General features: G+C 42.9%; 1 protein-coding gene across 4 annotated transcripts in view; it reads left to right on the top strand.

Annotated features, from left to right (window-relative positions):
- Window positions 1–15,759, top strand: part of Fbh1 (F-box DNA helicase 1) — a 40,102-nt gene extending 24,343 nt beyond the window's left edge. For all 4 annotated transcript variants that reach the window (XM_069990538.1, XM_069990537.1, XM_069990539.1 and 1 more), the window contains 12 exons: window positions 269–491; window positions 2,311–2,398; window positions 2,485–2,571; window positions 3,354–3,490; window positions 6,439–6,538; window positions 6,640–6,761; window positions 9,173–9,248; window positions 9,782–9,979; window positions 11,044–11,169; window positions 11,875–11,981; window positions 14,347–14,478; window positions 15,256–15,759. In XM_069990538.1, the coding sequence (XP_069846639.1) occupies window positions 269–491; window positions 2,311–2,398; window positions 2,485–2,571; window positions 3,354–3,490; window positions 6,439–6,538; window positions 6,640–6,761; window positions 9,173–9,248; window positions 9,782–9,979; window positions 11,044–11,169; window positions 11,875–11,981; window positions 14,347–14,478; window positions 15,256–15,426 (1,567 nt within the window). In that variant the 3' untranslated portion in view covers window positions 15,427–15,759. The remainder of the gene's footprint in view (window positions 1–268; window positions 492–2,310; window positions 2,399–2,484; window positions 2,572–3,353; window positions 3,491–6,438; window positions 6,539–6,639; window positions 6,762–9,172; window positions 9,249–9,781; window positions 9,980–11,043; window positions 11,170–11,874; window positions 11,982–14,346; window positions 14,479–15,255) is intronic.
- Window positions 15,760–22,797: the final 7,038 nt, after the last annotated feature.

Here is a 22,797-nt window from a genome sequence, read left to right as displayed (position 1 = left end):
GATCCTAGCTGAGAATAGTAGCAATGGCCATGAGTGGATTCATCTTCTGGATCTGTGAGATGTTCGTTCATGAAAGCCTAGCAAAAACCAGATTGAATTAGATGAAGACTTTTCAGGATTTTTGTGGCCTTTTAAGCATTCTGTCTCACCTTGTATAATATATCTCAGATACCTGTGATGTCACTGGAGAGAGGGGGATGGAGAGGGGGAACTCATCACCACAGTGCCAGTAAAGCCAAATGGTATTTACTTGGCATGTGCATTACAGGTACCAGCTGAAGAAGAAGTTGAATCTCTTCAAGTTGACGCCTTTCATGGTCAATTCGGTTCTTGCTGAAGGGAAAGGTGGATTCATCAGGGCCAAGCTTGTATGTAAGACTTTGGAAAACTTCTTTGCCTCCGCTGATGAAGAGCTGACTATTGATCATGTACCTATTTGGTGTAAGAACAGCCAAGGACAGAGAGTCATGGTTGAACAGAGTGAGAAGTTGGTAAGTATCAGATGTCCCTGGTTTTAGGGAGCTGTTGTTATTTTTGTCTTGCTTGGCTGGTACCTACCATTTGAGCCACAGCTCCACTTCCAGTTTTTTGCTGGTTAATCGTTAATAAGAGTCCCACAGATTTTTCTGTTTGGAAAGGTTTTGAACCGTGATCCTTAAATCTTAGCCTCTTTTTGTTGTTGTTCATTGTGGGGCTTGAACTCTGGGCCTGGGTGCTGTCCCAGAGCTCTTAAGCTCAAGGCTAGCACTCCAGTGCCACTTCTGGTTTTCTGGTGGTTTACTAGAGACCAGAGTGTCACGGACTTTCCTGCCCGGCTGGCTTTGAACTGCAATCCTCAGATCTCAGCCTCCTGAGTAGCTAGGATTACAGACATGAGCCACCAGCACCCGGCAGATCTTAGCCTCTTGAATAGCCATGATCACAAATTCAAGCCACTAGTGACCAGCTTATTTCTATCTTCTTATTTCCTTCTCACAAGAAATTGAAAATAGGCAGATGAGATTAAGGTCTGTCAGGACAAGTACAGTCTTAACACTCAATGTACATATGTGAAAAAGGAAGCAGAAAACTTGATGGAACTGAGGGGAGAAGTAGGTGAGGGAGGAGAACAGTGAAAAGGGTGACTGATCAAGATGCACTATAAACACAAGTTGATGTGTCAAAAGGTAACCCCCAGCCGGGCACTGGTGGCTCACGCCTATAATCCTAGCTACTCAGGAGTCTGAGATCTGAGGATCACTTTTCAAAGCCACTCTGGGCACGAAAGTCCACGAAACTCTTCTCTCCAATAAACCACTAGAAAAAAAAAAATGGAATTGGTACTGTAGCTCAACTGGTAGAGCACTAGCCTTGAGCTGAAGAGCTGAGGGACAGAGCTCAGGCCCAGAGTTCAAGCCCCATGACCAAAAAAAAAAAAAAAAAAAAAAGGTAAACCCCTTGTACAACAACTTGAAGATTAAAAAAGATATATTAAAAAAAATTCTAAAGTACAGGCCTGACATGGCACTGGGAATTGTACAGTATTTTCTCCAGGGAAGACCATGCATAGACATGTCAGTCATCACATTAATTCTCTTGTTAAACAGACAAGAATAGACATTGAATGATGATTTTTTCCCCCAGAACTTCTTATTGCATCCTCAGGCCCCAGAATTGAATCAAATCTAATGATTGGGAGTCTTTTCTAATTGTTTTGGTTATTGGTTCTATATTGATTTCACTAGCAGAAAAGTTACTAGTAAAATCAAGTCTATTCAATCACTTCTCTTTTTTTTGGTGCCAGTCCAGGGGCTTGAACTCAGGGCCTGGACACTATCCCTGAAGGCTAACACTCTACCACTTGAGCCACAGTGCCACTTCCAGCTTTTTCCAATAATGATATTGGAAATAAGCATCTCACAGACTTTCATGCCTGGGCTGGCTTCGAACCACAATCCTCAGATCTCAGCCTCCTGAGTAGCTAGGATTTATAGGTTTGAGCTTCCAGGGCCCAGCTCATTTCTCTCTCTTTTTTTTTTTTTAAACAATTGTCAGTAATGAACCTAGAAGAGCAGTTGGGCCTTTTCTGGTTCTTCAGCCATTGTGACTTTGATCTCTGCTCTCATGTTTCGTGTGAGCCCAGCTTGCCCCTCCTCTCAAGCATGTGAAACCTCCACACTGTTAAAAGTGGAGCCTTGGGAGGTGCCTGTCCCTTTATTCAGTAATGATGCCTTTGCTTGTCCTGCTGTATGTGGTAGTGACAGCATGATTTCACCTTGCTCTCTTTTCCAAGGTCTTAAACTTTGAGTTATTGTGTCATTTACTTCCTAGAATGGTGTCCTTGAAGCAAGCCGACTCTGGGACAACATGCGGAAGCTGGGAGAATGCAAAGAAGAGGCTTACCAAATGACTCATGATGGTAGGCAAGTTTCCATACCTCACTCACTGTTAGGTGTAAGTACTTAAGGAAAGTGAATTATGACTTTTGCTGTTTCCCTCTTCCAGGCTATTTGAAACTCTGGCAGCTGAGCAAGCCTTTGCTTGCCTCTTTTGACGCCATCTTTGTGGATGAGGCCCAGGACTGTACCCCAGGTGATAAACTATTCAGGACATCAGTAGTCTCAAATACGTAGAAACACCATCATGATTATGTAAGAGGACTATGTGTGGAATAAGTTGATTATTCTTATTTGTGATAAAGAAGAGGAACAAATGATATTTAGTCATTGAGAAATCCTTTTTATTTGGCTAAAGATGTTAGCAATCGTCTGTTCTCACTCAAAGCAGATTTATCTTCCTCTAACTGTTTTACCGAAGTTATTCTTAGAATGTCAGGGCTGAGGAATGTAGCTAGTGGTAGAATATTTGCCTACCATACACAAGGCCCTAGGTTTGATCCCCAGCACTATAAAGAAAAAATAAAACATAAAAATATTGATTGAGGAGCTCACCCAGTGATAAAGATCTAGACTCATGCTGAATGGGGAAAAATTTTTCAGTTTAGAGCTAAAAAAATTGTTTCTTATTTCTCAAGTGGTATGAATATGACTTTCTAGGTAATTTTGGAGTCTTAGAGTATTAGAGAAAATAATTTGCCTCATTTTATATCTGCCCATAAATTTTCTTATACTCAGTTCACCCAGAATGAAAGATCATTTGCATTTGTAGAACCAGAACCTGTTTCCTTTGACTGTTATACAAGTGTTCCTTTTGATTGAGCACCTATCCTGTAAGAAAAGACAACCCTTGTCTATCCTGCTCTGGCTTAGTTTTGTGAAAGCATATACATCCTTTTCTCTTTTAAATATGGTTTCTTTTTAGCTGTATGGGTTGGAATCCTTCAGATTTCTCACTGTCCCTCTTGTTGGTTGCAGCTATAATGAATATAGTTCTGTCTCAGCCATGTGGGAAGATCTTTGTAGGGGACCCACACCAACAGATCTATACCTTCCGGGGTGCAGTCAATGCTCTTTTCACAGTTCCCCACACACACGTCTTCTATCTCACACAGGTAAGTCTCTGCCCCTCATTCCCCACGATTGTAAGCAAACAATGTATTTCCTGTCCCCTCCTAGTTTCTTACATGCCGGGCTTTGTGTATGTTTCTATGCTAGGTTCACAGTATATATAACAAACCCTTTGCTGTAAGCAGTGGTTCTCAGCAGGTCTACAGAGTCAAAACTATTCTCATAATAGTCATGTTTCTCTGTTGGCATTTGCATGGTAAAACTATTGGTGTCTTATGAATCAACGCCTTGATACCAAACTGGGCTAACAATTATATTCTTTCAGCACATTCAGATTAAAAAGAAAAAGGTTTACTTGAGCATGTCCTTGATTCTGAAGTCAAAATGATTATCTTGTTACCCGACCTTTTCAGTACATCTCTCTAATATTCCTTGTGTTGCAATGGGAAGTACACACAAACCACTTCCTCTGCAGACTGAAGCTGTAGACTGACAAGGAGCACAAGACAGTTATGAGCTGAAGTGGATGCTTTTTTCTTTTCTTTTCTTTTCTTTTTTTTTTTTTTTTTGGGTCCGGTCATGGGGCCTGAACTCTGGGGTGCTGTCCCTCAGCTCTTCAGCTCAAGGCTAGTGCTCTACCACTTGAGCCATAGCGCCACTTCCGGCTTTTTTTCTTTTTGCTTATGTGGTGCTGAGGAATCGAACCCAAGGCCTCATGCATGCAAGCCACCTTCCCAGCCCCAGATGCTTTTTTCTTATAGTACCTTTTTTTTTTTTCCAACTTGAAAGAACAACTGATAGACCATCTCATGTTAGGCACGGTGAGTATTTGCAGTTTCTCAAAGATGAGTGAAAAGAACAGTGACTTCAAGGAAAAACAACAGTGTTTGTTTCCAAAGACAAAATTTTTACTTTTAGGTGCTGGGAGACAGTGAGGGAAGGGGAGACACTGCTCAAAAAGAAATGTATGCATTACCTGACTTACGTAGCTGTAACCCTTCTGTACATCACCTTTATAATAACAATTTTTTTTTTTTTTTTTGGTTGGTCGTGGGGCTTGAACTCTGGGCCTGGGCGCTGTCCCTCAGCTCTTCAGCTCAAGGCGAGTGCTCTACCACTTGAGCTACAGCACCACTTCCGGTTTTCTGGTGGTTTATTGGAGATATCTCACAGTCTCTCCTGCCCAGGCTGACTTTGAACCTCGATCCTCAGATCTCAGCCTCCTGAGTAGCTAGGATTACAGGCGTGAGCCACCAGTGCCTGGCTTAATAACAATTTTTTTTGTTGTTGGTCGTGCAGCCTGAACTCTGGGCCTGGGTGCTGTCCCTGAGCTCCTCAGCTCTACCACTTGAGCCACAGCACCACTTCCAGCTTTTTCTGGTTAAGTAGTGCTGAGGAATCGAACCCAGGGCCTCATGCATGCCAGGCAAGCACTCTACCACTGAGCCACCTTCCCAGCCCCTATAATAACAATTTTTTTAGAAAAGGGTTCTTTCAAGCAAAGTGAAAACTTTGAAAGCTTGTGAGTGTGAGAAATCACAGTGCCCTTTCATTATATAAGCATTCCTTCTTCTCCAGCTGCACATCTGTGTGAGGCTAGATTTTCTTCTTTTTTTTTTTTTTTTGCCAGTCCTGGGGCTTGAACTCAGAGCCTGGTTGCTGTCCCTGAGCTTCATTTGCTCAAGGCTAGCACTCTACCACTTGAACCACAGCGCCACTTCTGTCTTTTTCTGTTTATGTGGTACTGAGGAATTGAACCCAAGGCTTTATGCATGCTAGGCAAGCACTCTACCACTAAGCAACGTTCCCATCCCCGAGGCTAGATTTTCTTCACACACTTCAGCCAAGACAATATATCATTAGACTGAATACAGATATAAGGAAGAGAAGTCAAACATTAAAGAAATTTGCAAAAATGTCAAACTCTGTCACGCTTGCTATTCTTTTTGGGGGGGTGGGAAGAGGAAGGTGGCTTATAGTTACTTCAAAAAGTACTCTTTGTAGGACCTTCGTCATTTGTAAAAAGCGATCAGCTCTCTCACCCTAGAGGACTTGAGTTGTTACTTGTATTAAAGTATAAACTACTGAGTTGTGTAAAGTTAGTGAGAGGTCTGTGAACTGATTCTATTTCCTTGTGTTCCCATCTGCAGCACTAATTTAAAGGTGACAGCAGGAAAGCTGTTTTTTTTTAATTGACCTGATGTGTGTCTTAGAGTACTTTCAAATTTACAGAAATACTGAAATAATGGTACAGACCAGGATAGTTCTCATATAAGCTCAACTCTAATAATCCCTAAGGATTAGCATTTTATATTAATGGAGAACACTTGCCACATTAATGAACCACAGCTGATAGTTTATTATAAATGAAAGTGTAGAGTTTGCTAAAATTCCTTGATAGTTTTTGAATGATGTTTTCTGCTGCTCCAGGATCCCATCTAGGAGAACACATTAGTTATAGTCATGTGTCCTTAAGCTTTTCTTGGCTGTGAGAATTTCTTAGACTCTACTTGTTTTTAATGACATTGACAGTTTTGAGAAGTACTATTCAAGTAAATGTTTCTCAAAGGTGCTGGTCAGGCCAGGTGCCGGTGTCTCAGGCCTATAATCCTAGCTACTGAGGAGGCTGAGATCTGAGGATCATGGTTCAAAGCCAGCCCGGGCAGGAAAGTCCATGAGATTTTTATCTCCAATTAACCACCCCAAAACTGGAAGTAGCCCTGTGGCTCACAGTTGTAGAGTGCTAGCCTACTCAAGCCCCATGACCGACAAAAAAAGTGCTGGTCAGGCATTTTTAGTATGCCCATGAATGGAAACTTGTCAGCACAAAATAACAAAACCCTTAGACAAATCACCAGCCAGGCTCAGTTTCACTCTAGAAAATGTCCACATCCCCAGCCCATGGAGCACAAGTCAGGTCTTGGCAGTGATAGAAGTGTGTTCATTTATATTGTGTTGGTTTCAGTTCCTTTCATTTGTTGTCTTCCAACAGAGTTTTAGATTTGGTGTGGAAATAGCTTATGTGGGAGCTACTATCTTGGATGTCTGCAAGAGAGTAAGGAAGAAGACGTTGGTTGGAGGAAACCATCAAAGTAAGGCTTGCAGTTGCTCTTCTTTTAGAAAGTTGCAAGTTATAAAATTAATTGCCGTCTTTCATTTGATTTGCCATGGAATGTATGCTTTCTTCCCAAAGGTGGCATTCGAGGTGATGTAAAGGGACAAGTGGCTCTTTTGTCACGGACTAATGCCAACGTGTTTGATGAGGCTGTCAGGGTGACAGAAGGAGAAGTACCTTCCAAGATACATTTGATTGGGGTAAGAGTAAATTTCTGGAGACCACTTCATGCACAGAAACATAGCAGGTAGCCACTGAAAATGTTCAGCTTCATTAGGATCAGCTTACAAGGATTTTTGAATTCTTAGCCAGCTGTACCAGGCCTGAAGTCCTTATTCCTGGCTACTTTAATTATGGTATCAGAATATTCCCATGATGTCAGACCCACTAAGGACCGAGGACCTTTTCTTCCACTCTAAAAAAAATGAGTCTTGACTCTGAATGGGAGACTGCTCGCTCCCTGGGATTTTTCTTGTGTGTTGTCCATGTGAGTGAGAACGGTGGAGCTGATGACATCCTGGGCCACACCAGTTACCCTAATTCACATGGAATTAAAACCTTGAGTTCTAGCTCTGCCTCTGTCACTAACACATGTGGCATCTGTATGCCCCATTCTCTTCTCCATATTGAAGATGAAACAATGTCTTTCCTGTGCCTGTTCCATGGGGAAAGTAGGATTCAGTGACAAGCTTGTGATATTTTTAACTTTAGGTTAGATAACTACTATATATGTTTTTTACTTATGGTAAAAAGGCCCTACTGTGTGGCAGGCACTTAGTAAATATGGTTGGTATATTTTAAGCTGGGCACCAATAGCTCATGCCTGTAATCCTAGCTACTCAGGAGGCTAAGATCTTTCCTGGACAGGAAAGTCCATGACGCTATAATCTCCAATTAACTACCACATAATCCCAGTATTTCATATAATCTATTTTGGGATAGTTATGTTGTCTTTGTCCTTACAGATTGATATTTCTGCATAATATTTCATTTATTGTATACATAAGAACTGGGTGCTGTTGGTTTTTTTTCCCACTCAGCACATGAGCATATTTTCTTTCATTGCCGATGTGATGACTTTATCTTATTTCCTCTGTTAGAAGTTAGCCATTTTCACTATGGTAGGTGATTATGGAATACCATCCCCATAGGTATGATAGGAAGCACGTTGTTTTCTTCCCCCTCCTACATCTGCACTGCCTGTAGTACATGCCATGATACTCCATTGCACATCTGATTGTGGGTCATAATGGATACTGTCATGTTTTGGTCTGTGTTTTATGTCATTGTTTCACCTGTCCTTCTAAGAGATGACCAGTCCTGGGGGGAGGGTGGAGCCTTTATCACATGTGTCCTCTGATCTGGGCTGGAACTACAGGAGTACTGGGTCACAGCCAGGACTGGGCAGGCACTGCTTAGATAGAACAAGGTTAACCTGTAGTGTACTCAGGCCCTCTCTTCCAAGGGCTGACCTTCAAAATCACAGAATGATATGGACTTTAGACACTCAGGGGTTCTCTCTCTTTTTTTTTTTTTTAATTTTATTTTATTTAATTTGAGAACATACGGTACAGAGGGGCTACAATTACATGGGCAGGATAATGCATACATTTCTTACCAAGCATTGCAGCCTCCTCCTTTGTTTACCCTTCACCTCCCTTCCCAGCCTCCCCCCTCCCCCCACCCAATTATACCCCCCTCCCCCCCCACACCGACATTGTAAAGCTGTTTTTTTTTTTTTTTTTTTAATTTAATTTAATTTTATTTGAGAACATACTGTACAGAGGGGCTACAATTACATGGGCAGGATAATGCATACATTTCTTACCAAGCATTGCAGCCTCCTCCTTTGTTTACACTTCACCTCCCTTCCCAGCCTCCCCCCTCCCCCCACCCAATTATACCCCCCTCCCCCCCCACACCGACATTGTAAAGTTGGTTTTGACATGACATTTTGTACTTCTCATTGTTGCAACAGGTCCACCTGAATCCTTAAACGACTTGTTTGTCCCCATCTCCTCCACATGTTATACTGACATCAAATATAGTGAAAGCGGGGGTTACACTGTGGGGGAGGGACATACAAAGCAACAAAGAAATAATCTTATAAATGCGTTAGAAACACATGCATGAAAGAAACGAAAACATTAAAATACATATTTAAGGGTTCATTTTCCTAACATCACATTATCTGACCTTTTCCGCTTGACTCATACCTATACTAGATATTGCAAATAAGGGGTTCTCTCTTAAGAAACAATGGTAAGTATTCTACTCAAGTGTGTTTATCATTTGGTAACACAATTTCTATTCCTGGAAGGTCTGCTCAAATTGCCCTTTTGTTGATGAGAAAGCCATATGTAGCTAGCTAAGTCTTGTCCTTTTTAGAAACAGGAAGATTTAGAGCAAGAGAATCTGCAAATTCTGAGTTTCTAGCCATATTATAGTTTAGTGCTTTGTGCTTGATGAAGTTCCCCACTTCCTGTAGATGCAGTTTAAGATCTAGTTCCAAGAAACTACTTTATTGTAAAATCCCATCCCTGCATTTGTTTTATTTTGTTACATTCAAAAGCAAAACAAAACAAAAAGCCTTACCAACAAACTTTTTCAGGGGATTAAATCATTTGGACTGGACAGAATCATTGATATTTGGACTCTTCTTCAGCCAGAGGAAGAACGGAAGAAACGTGAGTAGTTGGCTAGCCTCAGGGCTAGGAGCTGGGAGTCCCAGAGTCAGTGTTCTTGTTGTTCTTCTGGAAGGGGAGATTATTTTGATCTTCTCTTTCAAAGAGTAGAATGCCCTAAGCCTCCTGTTTTCAGAGGTACCAACAGAGTTCCAGAATCCTTGTCTCACAAGTCTTCTGCTCTCTGCTGCTGGTCCCTTAGGCTGTCTTCCCCTGTATCTGTCAAGCTGGGCAGCTTTGCCCATCAACACTTCCATATGGGCCCCAAATGATGGCTTCTAGTTTTTCTTTTTATTTTGGATTGTGCTATTTCAAATCCTCTGAAGGAGGTGGAGCTCTTGAGTATAGTCTGTTGACCCTCTGAGGAGGTAGAGAGACCACCATGTTGATTTGTCCAGGGACACTCAGCAAGTTAGTGATGCTGTCAGGACTGGCCCCTGGGTCCCCCAACTCTACCATCTGCCTTTGTGCCTGTGCTTGAAAATGTGCATTTGTGTTATCTACCTCCTGTCAAGCTGTGTGCATCCCCTCCTTAGGAAACCTCGTCATCAGGGACAGATTCATCAGAAGATGGGTGCATAAAGAAGGCTTCAGTGGCTTTAAGAGATATGTGACTGCTGCTGAGGACAAGGAGCTTGAAGCAAAGATCGCTGTGGTTGAAAAGTACAATATCAGGATTCCAGAACTGGTGGAAAGGATAGAAAGATGCCACATAGAAGACTTGGACTTTGCAGGTAAGGAAACTAGTTGATTCTTCCTTGCTCTCTAATGTTTCTTTCTTTTTTTTTTGTCAGTCATGGGGCTTGAACTCGGGGCCTGGGTGCTGTCCCTGAGCTCTTTTGCTCAAGGTAAACACTCTACCACTTTGAGCCACAGCTCCACTTTTGGGTTTTGAGTGCTTACTTGGAGATACAAGTCCCATAGGGACTCTTCTGCCCTGGCTGGCTTTGAACCACGATCCGCAGATCTCAGCCTCCTGAGTAGCTAGGATTACAGATATGAGCCACTGGCACCAGGCTTACCTCTACTGTTTCTTTTCCTACATAAAGTGTCAGTAACTGTGGATGGCCTTCAAAAGCTATCAGCTGCTAGGTGCTGGTGGTTCACACCTGTAAGCCTAGCTACTCAGGAGGCTGAGATCTGAGGATCGCAGTTCAAAGCCAGCCTGGGCAAGAAAGTCCATGAGACTCTTGTCTCCAGTAAACAAACAGAAAACTGGAAGTGGCACTGTGGCTCAAGTGGTGGAGTGCTAGCCTTGAGCTGAAGAGTTCTGGGACAGCACCCAGGCCCAGAGTTCAAGCCCCACAACCCACAAAAAAAAGCTATCAGCTACTTTGGCATTGAAGGAGGGTATTTATTTTTAGGAGAAAGGGTTAGATAAGGCCCTGGGATTGATGTGCAGTAGCAGTATTAAGTAAAAACAAATAAATAATGAGAAAAAGGGAGCAAAGCAATTGTTTTTCCTCAGGCCCTCTTTTATTGGTGTGCTATTTTCAAGCCAGTAGAACAAGATTTTCTAGTCCTAGCACTGCCAGGGATAATGCTGGACAAGCCACACAGCCCTCTCCTGCGTTTCTGTCGCTCCATATATAAAGAGTAGAGAGAAGGTAGGTCAAGTCATTTGGCTGTGGATGGCAATTCTAAACGGTATTCCTGGTATTCCCAGGGTTGATAATAATTAACATAATTTTTTTTTTTTTACTTTTCCTTTCAGGTTTTTTCCTGATGATAATTTGCTTTTCCCCACAAAGCTCCCCCTCTTGAGGTCCTCCCTAACAAAGTTGTTTTTCTGTCCTAGAGTACATCTTGGGTACTGTACACAAAGCCAAAGGCCTGGAGTTTGACACTGTGCACGTTCTGGATGATTTCGTGAAAGTGCCTTGTGCCAGGCATAATCTTGCCCAGCTTCCTCACTTTAGAGTTGGTAAGGACATGAACTGGTTACTTTTGGTATGTTGGTATTTTAGTAGGTACCATTGATTGAATGCTTCATTTTGAGTGCCTTAACTTTTGTTCGTGTGGCCTCTTGCTATGGTCCTTCTAGAAGGAACCAAAAATAAAATAAACAACATCATTAAACTTAAACTCTTGATTGTTAATGTTTTGATTTGTAGAAAAATCTAACTTCAACAGAGTGCCCCTCTCAGGGGTGTTTTCCTTCTCTGTGACAATGTTAGACATCTCCAGATTTATCTGAGTCAGTCTAGATAAATGTGGGAAGGGAGAGAACATAGGTACTAGGTACCAGTAGACTTGGGTCCAGCTCTGGCCCTGATTCATGGTAGGCCTACATGTAGGAGCGACTTTTCCTCTGTGAGCCTCAGTTTCTCCATCTACCTCATAGGTGTTGTGAAAACTGGATGATGGATATCCACATCATCAGGTGCTGGTAATAGTTAGCATGGTCTAGGATTTATGGTAGTGCTAAAAGAAAAGAAAAAAAAATCTAGCATTTCATGCCACTGTAGTCTGTGAGGTTCTTCTTTGTTTTTGTGGTTGCTATTTGTAAGAAAATTGTGTATAGACAGCCAGCAAATGTTGAGAGATGTTTTGGAATTGAGTATATTTGAATGAGAACATAAGATGTGGAAACAGGCTTTTGAGTTGACTGTTTTTCCTTTTTCTTTAGAGTCATTTTCTGAGGATGAGTGGAATTTACTGTATGTTGCAGTAACGCGTGCCAAGAAGCGTCTCATAATGACCAAATCACTGGAAAACATTTTGACTCTTGCTGGGGTAAGAGGAACAGGAAAGCCCAAGTTAATTTATGAGCATTTGAATACTGTTCCGTTGGAGGACTCAAACTGGAGTCCTCACATCTGGATGCTGGGTGGGAAAAGAAGGTTTCTTGGATGTGCAGAAGCCAGCCACTTGTGCAAAAAGGGTTCCCAGCAGTAAAATAGAGTGTGTCTCCTTTCCAGATTCCTTCCTGATGAAATTTTTAAAGACTCATCTAAATTGTCAACTGACTTCTTGTATTTCTTAACTTTGTTTTTTTTTTTCCCCCTCAGTTGGTTCTCAGAACTCAGAGTGGGGGAGGGGTGGGCTTGGCAGTCAGGTTTTCTGCATCTTAACTTCCTCTCTTCCCCTCCTTGATCCAGTTGAAATGCACCTGCTTCTGCTGCCAGATTTTTCCCCAAATCAGCCTTTCCTAGAGAGAAAATATCTCCAGATATCTAGTCTGAATGAGGTGAAGAAAAGTGTGCTTCTTCACAGTCTTTAAAAAAAAGTAACATGAATTAGCCAGGTGCCAGTGGCTCATGCCTGTAATGTTAGCTACTCAGGAGGCTGAGATCTGAGGATCGCAGTTCAAAGCCAGCCTGGGCAGGAAAGTCTGTGAGACTCCAGTAAATGGCCAGAAAACTGGAAGTGGTGCTATGGTTCAAGTGGTAGAGCACTAGCCTTGAGCTAAAGAGCTGAGGAACAGCACCCAGACCCAGAGTTCAAACCCCACAATCAACAAAAACAAATAAACAAAAAACCTGAATTGATATTAAAACATTAATTAATACAAGAGGGTCTCATGAAAATTCCATCATTATTTTAGGTCTAAAATTATGCGACTTTTTATAATCTCTTATCCGATACCAATACTTTAAGGAGTTAAGCAGAATTTTTATATACAAATAGTCTGTACATATTACATGAACTTTTGTATACATTTTGGTTATAAGTACTTTTTTTTTTTTAAGAACTTGTAGTGTGGCTTTTCATGGAATTACTTTTACCCTAGTGGTTTGACCTGTAACAAAATCATATTGTCATACCCTTAACTTATTAGTGAGTATAATAGAAGAACAATATCATTCACAATGTGAGATAAATTGTGTGTGTGTGTGTGTGTGTGTGTGTGTGTGTGTGTGTGTGTGTGTGTGTGTTTACGTGGGCACATGCATGCATGCACCAGTCCTGGGGGCTTCAACTCAACCCAAGCACTGTCCCTAAGTTTTTTGCTCAAGTCTATCATTCTACCACTTTGAGTCACAGTTCCATTTCTGGCTTTTTGATGGTTAATTGTAGATAAGAGCCTCATGAACTTTCCTGCTGGGCTGCCTTCAAACCATAGTCCTCAGTCTCCTGAGTAGCTAGGATTACAGGCATGAGCCACTAGCACCTGGAAGATTTTTTTTTTTTGTCATAATGCAAGATCTATTGGAAATTTATTTGTGGGCATGGCTTATTGCACACTGCAGGCCCTCACAGCACAGGGTTTGCCACTTACCCAGAAGACCATGATTTGGGACATATATGACTCCACAGCCATCAGGAAGGAGACACTTCTCAGCTACCAGGTCTTCAAACTCATCTGCATTAAACTAAGTAAAGCCCCACTTCTGGAAGATGCAGATCTTCTGGCAGACAGGGAACTTGAACTTTTGTGATTGTGTCAAAAATGCTTTTTAAAAAAAAAAAAAAACAATGTTTTGCTAAAACCAGGAACCAAAGAAGCATTTATTTGTTAGTCCGTTAAGTTACTTAATTTAGAGCAATCACTATCCTTTCCCCTTTCTGTGCACATGTCTTACTGTAGAAACTGGATCAGTTGTCTGCCCAATGGAATATTCAGCATTCTAGATCTGTTTCCTGTGTGATTATGAAACTGGTTGTGCCGTTGCCTGCCCTAGGCTTCCTGTAACTGGAAGTAGCTGTAGATTGAGGCTTACTTAGACTCAGCCTTCATGGCTTTGTCAGGCTTTCTCCCTGATGGGGAGGTGGCCATGTTTGCTTCATGTTTCATCCCATCATGCACCAGGGCAAATTCTGAACCTTTCAGAAATGATAATATTTTGTTTTTGTCTTTTTAGCAGAGCTAGGAAATCTGTGTTTTTGAAAAGAAAGAAAAATGTCAAGAGTTTATACTGGTAATTCCAATCCTGATTTAGTTTTTTTGTTTGTTTTTGTTGGTTGTGAGGCTTGAACATGGGGCCCGGGTGCTCTCCCTGAGCTCTTTGGCTCAAGGCTAGCGCTCTACCAGTTTGAGCCACAAAGGGAAAACAGGACAGTCAGTGTTTTTCTCACATGAGGGGCGCAGGTTGTGTCTAAAGAATGTAGCAGTGGTGTGTATTGCCATTCCATCTCCGTCTGGCTCTTTCCTTCCCAGGAGTACTTCCTGCAAGCAGAGCTGACAAGTAATGTCTTAAAAACAGGAGTGGTTCGCTGCTGTGTGGGCCAGTGCAATAACGCCATCCCCGTGGACACGGTCCTCACCATGAAGAAACTGCCCATCACTTACGTACGTTTGCTCTCTGGGGTTTAATGCAGCCGTGCACATTACATCACTGTAAGCTTTGTGCTTACCTGGGCTGTGGGGTGAGGAAAACAAGAGAAAGCTGTGTGATCCTTTTTAAGGAGCTCTTCATGTGTCAAAGCCCTGCAGATGTGAGAGTTTCCCTGCCCGCATGGCAGGGATGGAATAGTCAGGAGTCACAACAGGTATTGCTGTCTGGATGTGCTGAAGCTTTCTGCTTTGGGAGATGAGGGTGTGACTAGAGATTTTTTTCCAGAGCTTTGTTTAGTTTTTATTGGGTTTTGTTGTCTCTCTGGCTCTTCTTCTGCTCTTATTTACATTATTTGGTATTTGGGATCAAACCCGGGGCCTTGTACATAAGAAGCATGTGCTCAATCACTGACCCCTCTCCTGCTAGAGCCTAGTTCTTCCCTTCCCTACTTTTTTTTTTTTTTTTTTTTTTTTGCCAATACTGGGACTTGAACTTGGCCTCACGCTCTTGCTTACAAGCTTTTTCATCTCAAGGGTGGAGCTCTACCATTTGAGCCACACCTCCACTTCCTAATTCTTCATCTCTTGACCAGATGATGTAGAGTGGCATCTGTGCTAGATGATAGACTTGTGGGAGGTGTTACCTTTGAGGGTTGGGTTTGTGTCAGTTGGAGAACATCAGAATCATAATGCCTGTCAGTTGGCAGCTACGATGGTAACACAGCATTTGTTGGTGAGAAGTTCTTGTTGCTAGGTTGGTCCCTTACCTCTTTTGCTTATCCTTCACCACAGAGCAACAGGAAGGAAAACCAGGGTGGGTACCTGTGTCACTCATGTGCAGAGCAGCGGATTGGGCCTTTGGCGTTCTTAACTGCCTCTCCGGAGCAGGTACGGGCCATGGAGCGCACTGTGGAGAACATAGTTCTGCCCAGGCACGAAGCCCTGCTCTTCCTTGTCTTCTGAGGATGTGCTCTCCGTGACGCAGAGTGGCCTGCGGTGGGCTCCACCTGCTGCAGACAGCCAGTGCGGGCAGGCTTCCTGCTCACCTGAGACTGGGAGTTCCATCATGGACTGCTTTCTGAGGAAGAAGACACCAACCCAAGTCGGACCTGCCATTTCTCTGTTCCCTACAATAGCCAATTTTCCACTTGCCTAGCCTCCATATGTATCAGGTCAGGGAAGTGGGGGAAGTTCTTTTGATAAAACAAACAAACAAACAACATTTTATGTATTTAAACTTTTATTACAAGGTTTCAATTAAATAGGCATTGCACTGACATGCCACTGTGACACCTAGCTTCAGCACGGTCATTTCTAAACTCTCTCCAACTCTCTCCTCTTTTTGCTTTCAGCAGCATGTGGCTGGTCACATGACCTAAGCGTACCATTGTTTTGACATGAAAGTCACATATCTAAAGGTGTAGTGTGTGTCTGCTATTATAGCAAGGATGTCACATCACACACAAAAGACAAGTGTAAAGTAAGAGTAGCCACATTTCTCATGGTTCTAGGACATCCAGCTGGAAGATCGGAAGGGGTGGGCAGACCCTGTGTAGTGGATGGGGTGTTGGTAGAGGAGAGATGGGAAGGAGTTCATTGTGCTTGAAGATGCTGGGTAGCTATTGTAATGAACTTATAATGTTTACATAAAACCTATCACATCAGTGTACATGGAACAGTAGCTGGTATGTTTGCCATTCATCAGGATTAGGGATGCTAATGGTACCACCCAAATAATACACACACTTTAGTCTTTAGCTAAGCCAGAAAGATCTTCTAATACTGGATCTTGTTTATTTTTTGGTTGGTCATGGGGCTTGAACTCAGGGCCTGGGCCCTGTCCCTGAGCTTTTTTTGCTCAAGGCTAGCACTTTACCACTTTGATGCACAGTATCACTTCCTGTTTTTTTCTGGTGGTTAATTGGAGATACAAGTCTCACAGACTTTCCTGCCCAGGCTGGCTTTAAACCTCAGTCCTCAGTCCTGAGTAGCTAGGATTACAGGTATGTGCCATCAGTACCCAGATAATATCAGATCTTTTAAAGAGATGGCTCTACTTAGTTTACAGGATGCTAGTGTCGGCAAGATAGTAATATCTGGTGGGCTGGACTCAGGTCGTTGCAGTGGGTCTGGTGTTTTGGGAATGAACACATTTGTCAGTGGTTCTGACATAGTTCAAATGAGCAGTATTGACTTCACCTAGGAACTTGCTAGAAGTTGTCTCACAAGCCCTACTTCAGATCCGCATGGTCAGATGCTCTGGTGTTGAGTCCCAGTCATTGATAAGCCCTGGAAGTGACTGTATTGCACCTGTGTGCTGAGACCTTCCACTCTTGATGAAATCCAGTAGATCCTAGTAATTAGATAGGTGTCACAACGCAATGATAGACTCTTATTACGACTCCTCATGTTCTGGCTAGTTCTCCAGGTAGATGAGGACAACCTTCATTGAGAAAGGAAGTAGGAGATGTAAGTGTAAATGAAAACAAAGCTGATTTTCAGAATGTTGGGATGGTAGGGAAAGCAGTGGGGGAGAAGGACAAGGTCATGAGAAATCAGGAGAATAGGAGTTCCTAGAGAATGTAATACACTCAAGTGAGAGGGTAAGCCAAGACTGGACATTGCCTTAAGAGGCAATATCCAGTTGGGGAGGGACTGGATGCCAAGGTACCCCATTGGAGAGGAGCACTTCATCAGAGGAGGGCCCAAGGCTCCAGGTGCAAACTGTTCAAAGATGAACTTTGTAGAATGACGTTTCTGATCATATCGCCACGGGAGACTTAGATACCTGGCAGTATTCAGCCTGGAGTTAGTGCTAAGCCTAGAATACTTGGCAAGTGGGAATTTTGAGAGTAATAGCTTTCAGATAAACCTGATTCTGGTGTGAGGCTCAGCCACTGAGGCAGATGGTGCCTTGAGAAGAACAAGCAGGCAGACTGACTTGCCCAGAGATTGACTTACTGGAAACTCAGAAGCAGGGAGTCAGGTGAGGGCTGCACCTCATGGCAGGGGGAAGGAGTGTATATGCTAAGTTAGACAACAGTGGGCCACAGCCAACTGGAAAGTACCTGGCTTCAAAACCAATGATTATGATATTAAATTTCAAGTCTGAAACGGGCTCAAGTGGCAGAATGCCTTCATAGCAAGTACAGGCCCTGAATTTATATTCTCTCTCACTTTTATTCAACTCTCCCTTCCCTCCCCTCCCTTTTTCCTCTCTCTTTCTCAGGGCCTTAAGCCAGGCAAGCTCTCTACCACTTAGCCACACCTCAGACCTTCTGCTCTTAGTTTGGTTTTTCAGATAGGGTCTTTTCACTAACTGTGCCTGGGCTGGCCTCATGCTGGGATCCTTTTGTCTTCATGTAGGAGTAGCTGGGGTTGTCACTGGGAAGAGATTTGGAACAGAGATTTCCCTGATAGAAGAGGGGAACACTTATTCAATTTTCTAAGTCCACTGTGGACCTCTTCCCCACACAGTCTTGGACTAGTAACAAAATGAATTTCGAAGTCATTCATGAAGGAGACACAGAAAGTAACTGCTGAGGGATGAGGCATCTCTTACCTTCACAGTTTCTCTCTAAAACAACAAGTTTCAATGTCTCAAAATGGAGAGTGTGTTATAAGGTGGGAATTCTATCAAGCATGTATTTTAATATAACAAAGTAGGGAGAAATACTTCCTACTTCTCATACAAGAAAAAGAAATGGACAGTTCAAAATGGTGGGCTTTTTTTTTTTTTTTTTGGTCATGGGGCTTGAACTCTGGGCCTAGTGCTATCCCTGAGTTCTTTAGCTCAAAGCTAGCACTCTACCACTTGAGCCACAGCGCCACTTCTGGCTTTTTCTGTTTATGTGGTGCTAAGGAATCAAACCCAGGGTTTCATGCATGCTAGGCAGGCACTCTACCACTGAGCCACCTTCCCAGCTAGTGTTTGTTTTTTGTAATTATATTGTTGTTATCTTTAGTTGCACAAAGGGTTGTCATTCAACAAATCAGCATATGAGCACAATGTGTCTTGATCGATGTCTTCAAAATGGAGTTTCATATGTAGGGTCTTTATACTTTCTGAGCTGGAGAAATATGTCTGGTCATCTGTTTAGCATTATTAGACAATGGTGCCAGATGACTAAAATAAGTGTTTTTATTCTAGATCTAGATCTGATCTAGGCCTACCCAGAACTCAAGGGCAACAGGTAAGTTAATGAGACATGCCATCTAATTTTTTATGTCTGCCCATTCATCTAGTTTCTTAGCTCCTTACTAACATCTCCAAGAAGGCAGATATAGAGAGCCCCTTTATGTCCTTATTCTTTTGTGTGTGGCGGGGGTGGGGGGTGGGGGGTGGGAGGGTGTGGCTGGTCGTGGGCTTTCAACTCAGAGGCACTGTACCTGAGCTCTTTTGCTCAAGGCTAGCACACTGCCATTTTGAGCCATGGTGCCACTTCTGGTCCTGCCAGGGCTGGCTTTGACCCTCAGTCCTCAGAGCTCAGCCTACTGAGTAGGTAGGATTAATAGAAGTGAGCCGTCAGCACCTGGCTGACTCAGACCTATGTCCCCTAACTGGGCTGGGCTTTCTAGTACAGGACTCATCACTTGGATGACCAGTTGCCTAGCAACTTGGTTGCCTAGCAACTTTCCAATTACCTTGTTTTGATATTACCATTAAAACACGGGGAAAGGTCTGGGTTACAAAGGGTAACATATATGTCAGTTCTTGATGGTCCTTTTTTGTGGTCTTCCTGCTCACCAGTTTATAAAGCCCAGGTGTTTTCTATTCCTGGGCCAATCATTCTTCTAGAACAGTGAATCTTTTTTTTTTTTTGTCGGTCATGGTCATGGGGCTTGAACTCTGGGCCTGGGCATTGTCCCTCAGCTCTTCAGCTGAAGGTGAGCACTCTACCACTTGAGCTACAGCACCACTTCCGGTTTTCTAGTGGTTTATTGGAGATAGGAATCTCAAGGTCTTTCCTGCCTGGGCTGGCTTTGAACCGTGATCTTCTTAACTCAGCCTCCTGAGTAGCTAGGATTATAGGCGTGAGCCACCGGTGCCTGGCTCCAGTGAATCTCTTTAGTATCTAAAAGAAAAGGGAGGGAGGATGATGTAAAGAATGTAGGAGTATGCATTGTTAAATAATTGATTCAGTTTCTTGCTATTTCCTGGCTCTGTCTTAACTCTTGAACCTGGTAGTTTTTGTTTTTTTTTTTTGATCTACTTTCCCAGCCATCTTACTCCAGCTGTCCTGCCTCTGGATTATGGGTGTGGGCCTAGAGCACTTCTTGGTAAGGCACTTTATACAATTATTGATTCTCTGCATCTGATAAAGCTCAAGGTCTGAGTGGGAGCCGAAGAAACATACACATTCCTGTAGATTAGACCCTTACACGCAAGGCTGGGCAGAAATAAGAGAGGAGAGAGGATGACATGACCTTGGAGAGGGATTTTCTTAAATTTTTAAATGTAAGAGATTTGAACAGATTTACATACTGAGTAAAACTGAAGAAGAGAGATTAAAGGTACCATGATTGGTGCGTTGATGGATGGACAGCAAGTGGGAGGGATCAGGATATATGATGCAAAGGAAGAAAGCTACATGCACATTATAAGTGTCGTTGAGTAAGAAGTTTATGTAGCTCTAGCCCAATCATTGTATTTCTCAATGAAGTCAGAAAGAGGATCATCCAGAGAGATTATTAAAAATATGGGACAGATAAGACAGCACAGGGCCACCAGAGAGTATCATTGCTGAGCTGATGGTAAGAAGCAGTACCTTGAGTAGATAGTGTTTTCTCCTCCAGAAGCATAGAGGTGAGAGCAGACACATCAATGGTTAGACTGAAACAGTTTGGTAAGCAGGGGAAGTGGGTACATGTGAGACAGCCTGCCCAGGAAGCCACATAATGATTTCAGCTGTCCCTCCCCTATCCCCCACCCCAAAACACCCATCCGACAGTGGCATCTGCTCTGCCTTTCAGAGCAACTAGCTAGATTGAAAGGGGCCTGTACACCTAGTCAGACTAGTGATCTAATACTCCTATCAAGCCTGATCTTTCTCATCCTGAACCTATGGGTTTTTAGGAATGTGGAGGGCAGGAGAGACTGGAAGTCGATTGCTTTGGATTTTCAGCAAATTAGTATAGTTAAAGCTGACTCAAAAAGAGAGTTCCTATAACTTGTTGTCCCATACAGATGAAGACCCCATTATGTACATAATCCCTCCACGGTTCCTCCTAGCACTTCAGCTTACAGAGGGGTGGTGGCTCTCTGCATATTCACAGGGTGGCCCTGTCCTTTTTCACAGGGCTGTTTTCATTATAGATTCTCCAAGAGAATCTCCAATTCCCAGACTTGTTGTCTCCATATTCCTCCATATTCACCAGTGATGTTTGGATATTTGATGTTTATAGTGCCCTGGCTAGATGGAGACCAGCAGACATACTAGAGGCAGAAGAGAGCATGCTTAAACCTCAATTTTTTATTCAGTTACTCATTTGATGTCTTAGTGATTTCTCAGACTCGGAGTATTCATAATGTGGCGCGCTCTTCACTCCCCACCCCTCCTCGCCCCAACTGGGTCCTTGTATCAAGATATTTTGTGCTGTGATTAACTTCAAAGCACAACCCCAAAGATATCTGACAGCAAATGTAATGATCTCACGTAGAAGTTGAAAGGAAGGAGGGAGAAGGAACTTGTATCAGCTGCTTAGCACCAGTGCAAAGAATTCAGTGGCTTTCTCTTCCTATCATCTTTCCTGTTTTTCCCCAGCTGGCTTCCCTTATGACCAGCATTTCCAAATTGGTGTTTAGAAATGGCAGTAGCAAAGAATTAAGCTCATCTTCTGTGTGTCTGCATAGCAAGAAAACCATTCCCCTGGAGTCTCTTCAGCTGACCTCCTATTTGGTTGGTCAGAATTAAGGAACCCAGCCACTCTTTAGCCAAATCATTAGCAAGGAGAAATGGCTTGAGGGAAGACCTTAAATGTGTCTTATGGGTTCCTTTTCTCCTCCTTCCTAATGTCTAGAAGATTTAAAAAGAAAGAAGAGTCTTTTGTTTTTTCATCAAGGGAAACCAAGGCAAAATAGAAAAGACAAAGACTGGTCAGGGACCGGGGAGTTAGCTCAGTGGTAGAGTGCTTGCCTTGCATGCATGAGGCCCTGGGTTCGATTCCTAAGCACCACATAAGCAGGGGGAAAAAAGCCAGAAGTGGTGCTGTGGTTCAAGTGGTAGAGGGCTAGCCTTGGGCTGAAGAGCTGAGGGACAGTGCCCCAGCCCAGATTTCAGGCCCATGACTGACAAAAAAGAAAAGACAAAGACTGGTCAATTTTCTTCTTGACAATATTGTAGAGGATGGGAAATAGGGGAGGAGGAGGAAATGGAAATTTTCGTTATTTATCTATTGCTAGCTAAAGACATCTGGGCTGAAAATAACTGTAGAACTTTTCTCTGTGGTTGTGTGTACATTTCCTGTTCTAAAACAAAATTTTGAAAATTGAGTACCTAGCAGATATTGACTCCAAGACCATTCTATTCATTACGTCAATAGTTACTGGTATTTGCCAAGTGTTAAGATATGTTACACTTTTCAAAAACTCTGAAAAATATGGTAGATGGTCACTGGAGCTCCTGGGCAGTGCAGGTGAGAAGAAGGTTCGAAGGACAGCTGGGAGCAGCCTTAACACCCAGATCTGCTAGAAGGAGAATGGAGGCCCAGACACCTACAACCACTTCATGGATGCTGTCCCTCCCTCTTATTCTTACCCTATCCTTGAATCTTCTTGGACCAATAGAACTGCAGCAAAAGTTGTATGTGTTAGTTTCTGGACTAGCCTTAAAGGGGCCTGGAAGTTTCTACTGTGTTTCAGTCACCTGGGGAGGAGTTAATAACACAAGACCACCATACAGTAAAGAAGCGCAAGCAGCTGTGCGGAAAGGCTGCTTTTGATTTTTGATGACTTGACTAGCAGATGTCAGTGAGAAAGGGCACTGTGGCCCCCCAGGGAGCATGGGAATCAGGTACTATGTCCATGTTCCACCTCCCAAATGCTCTAGCTCTGGAATGGAGGGTTATAATTGGTTTACAATCAGGACGACTGCTCTCAAAACCCCACCCCATGCCTGGTTCTGTTCAAACTCTGACATTAATTGATTTGTATGGCTTTAAGAAGGTCAACTTCTCTGGTTCAGAATTTTCTTTCTTTTTATAACATAAGGAAGTAGGATTTGGCATATGATTTTAGAAACAAATGTCATACACAGCAAAGAAAGAAAAAGAGAACACAGGAAAGACAGAATGTGTATGCTGTGTATGCTGGATCCAAACTTGCCATAGTTTTGA

This window comes from Dipodomys merriami, unplaced genomic scaffold, assembly GCF_024711535.1.
Source record: "Dipodomys merriami isolate MVZ:Mamm:240054 unplaced genomic scaffold, mDipMer1.0.p SCAF_4, whole genome shotgun sequence".
In the NCBI taxonomy this organism is placed as follows: Eukaryota; Metazoa; Chordata; class Mammalia; order Rodentia; family Heteromyidae; genus Dipodomys; species Dipodomys merriami.
This window is presented reverse-complemented; position numbering and strand designations above follow the sequence as displayed.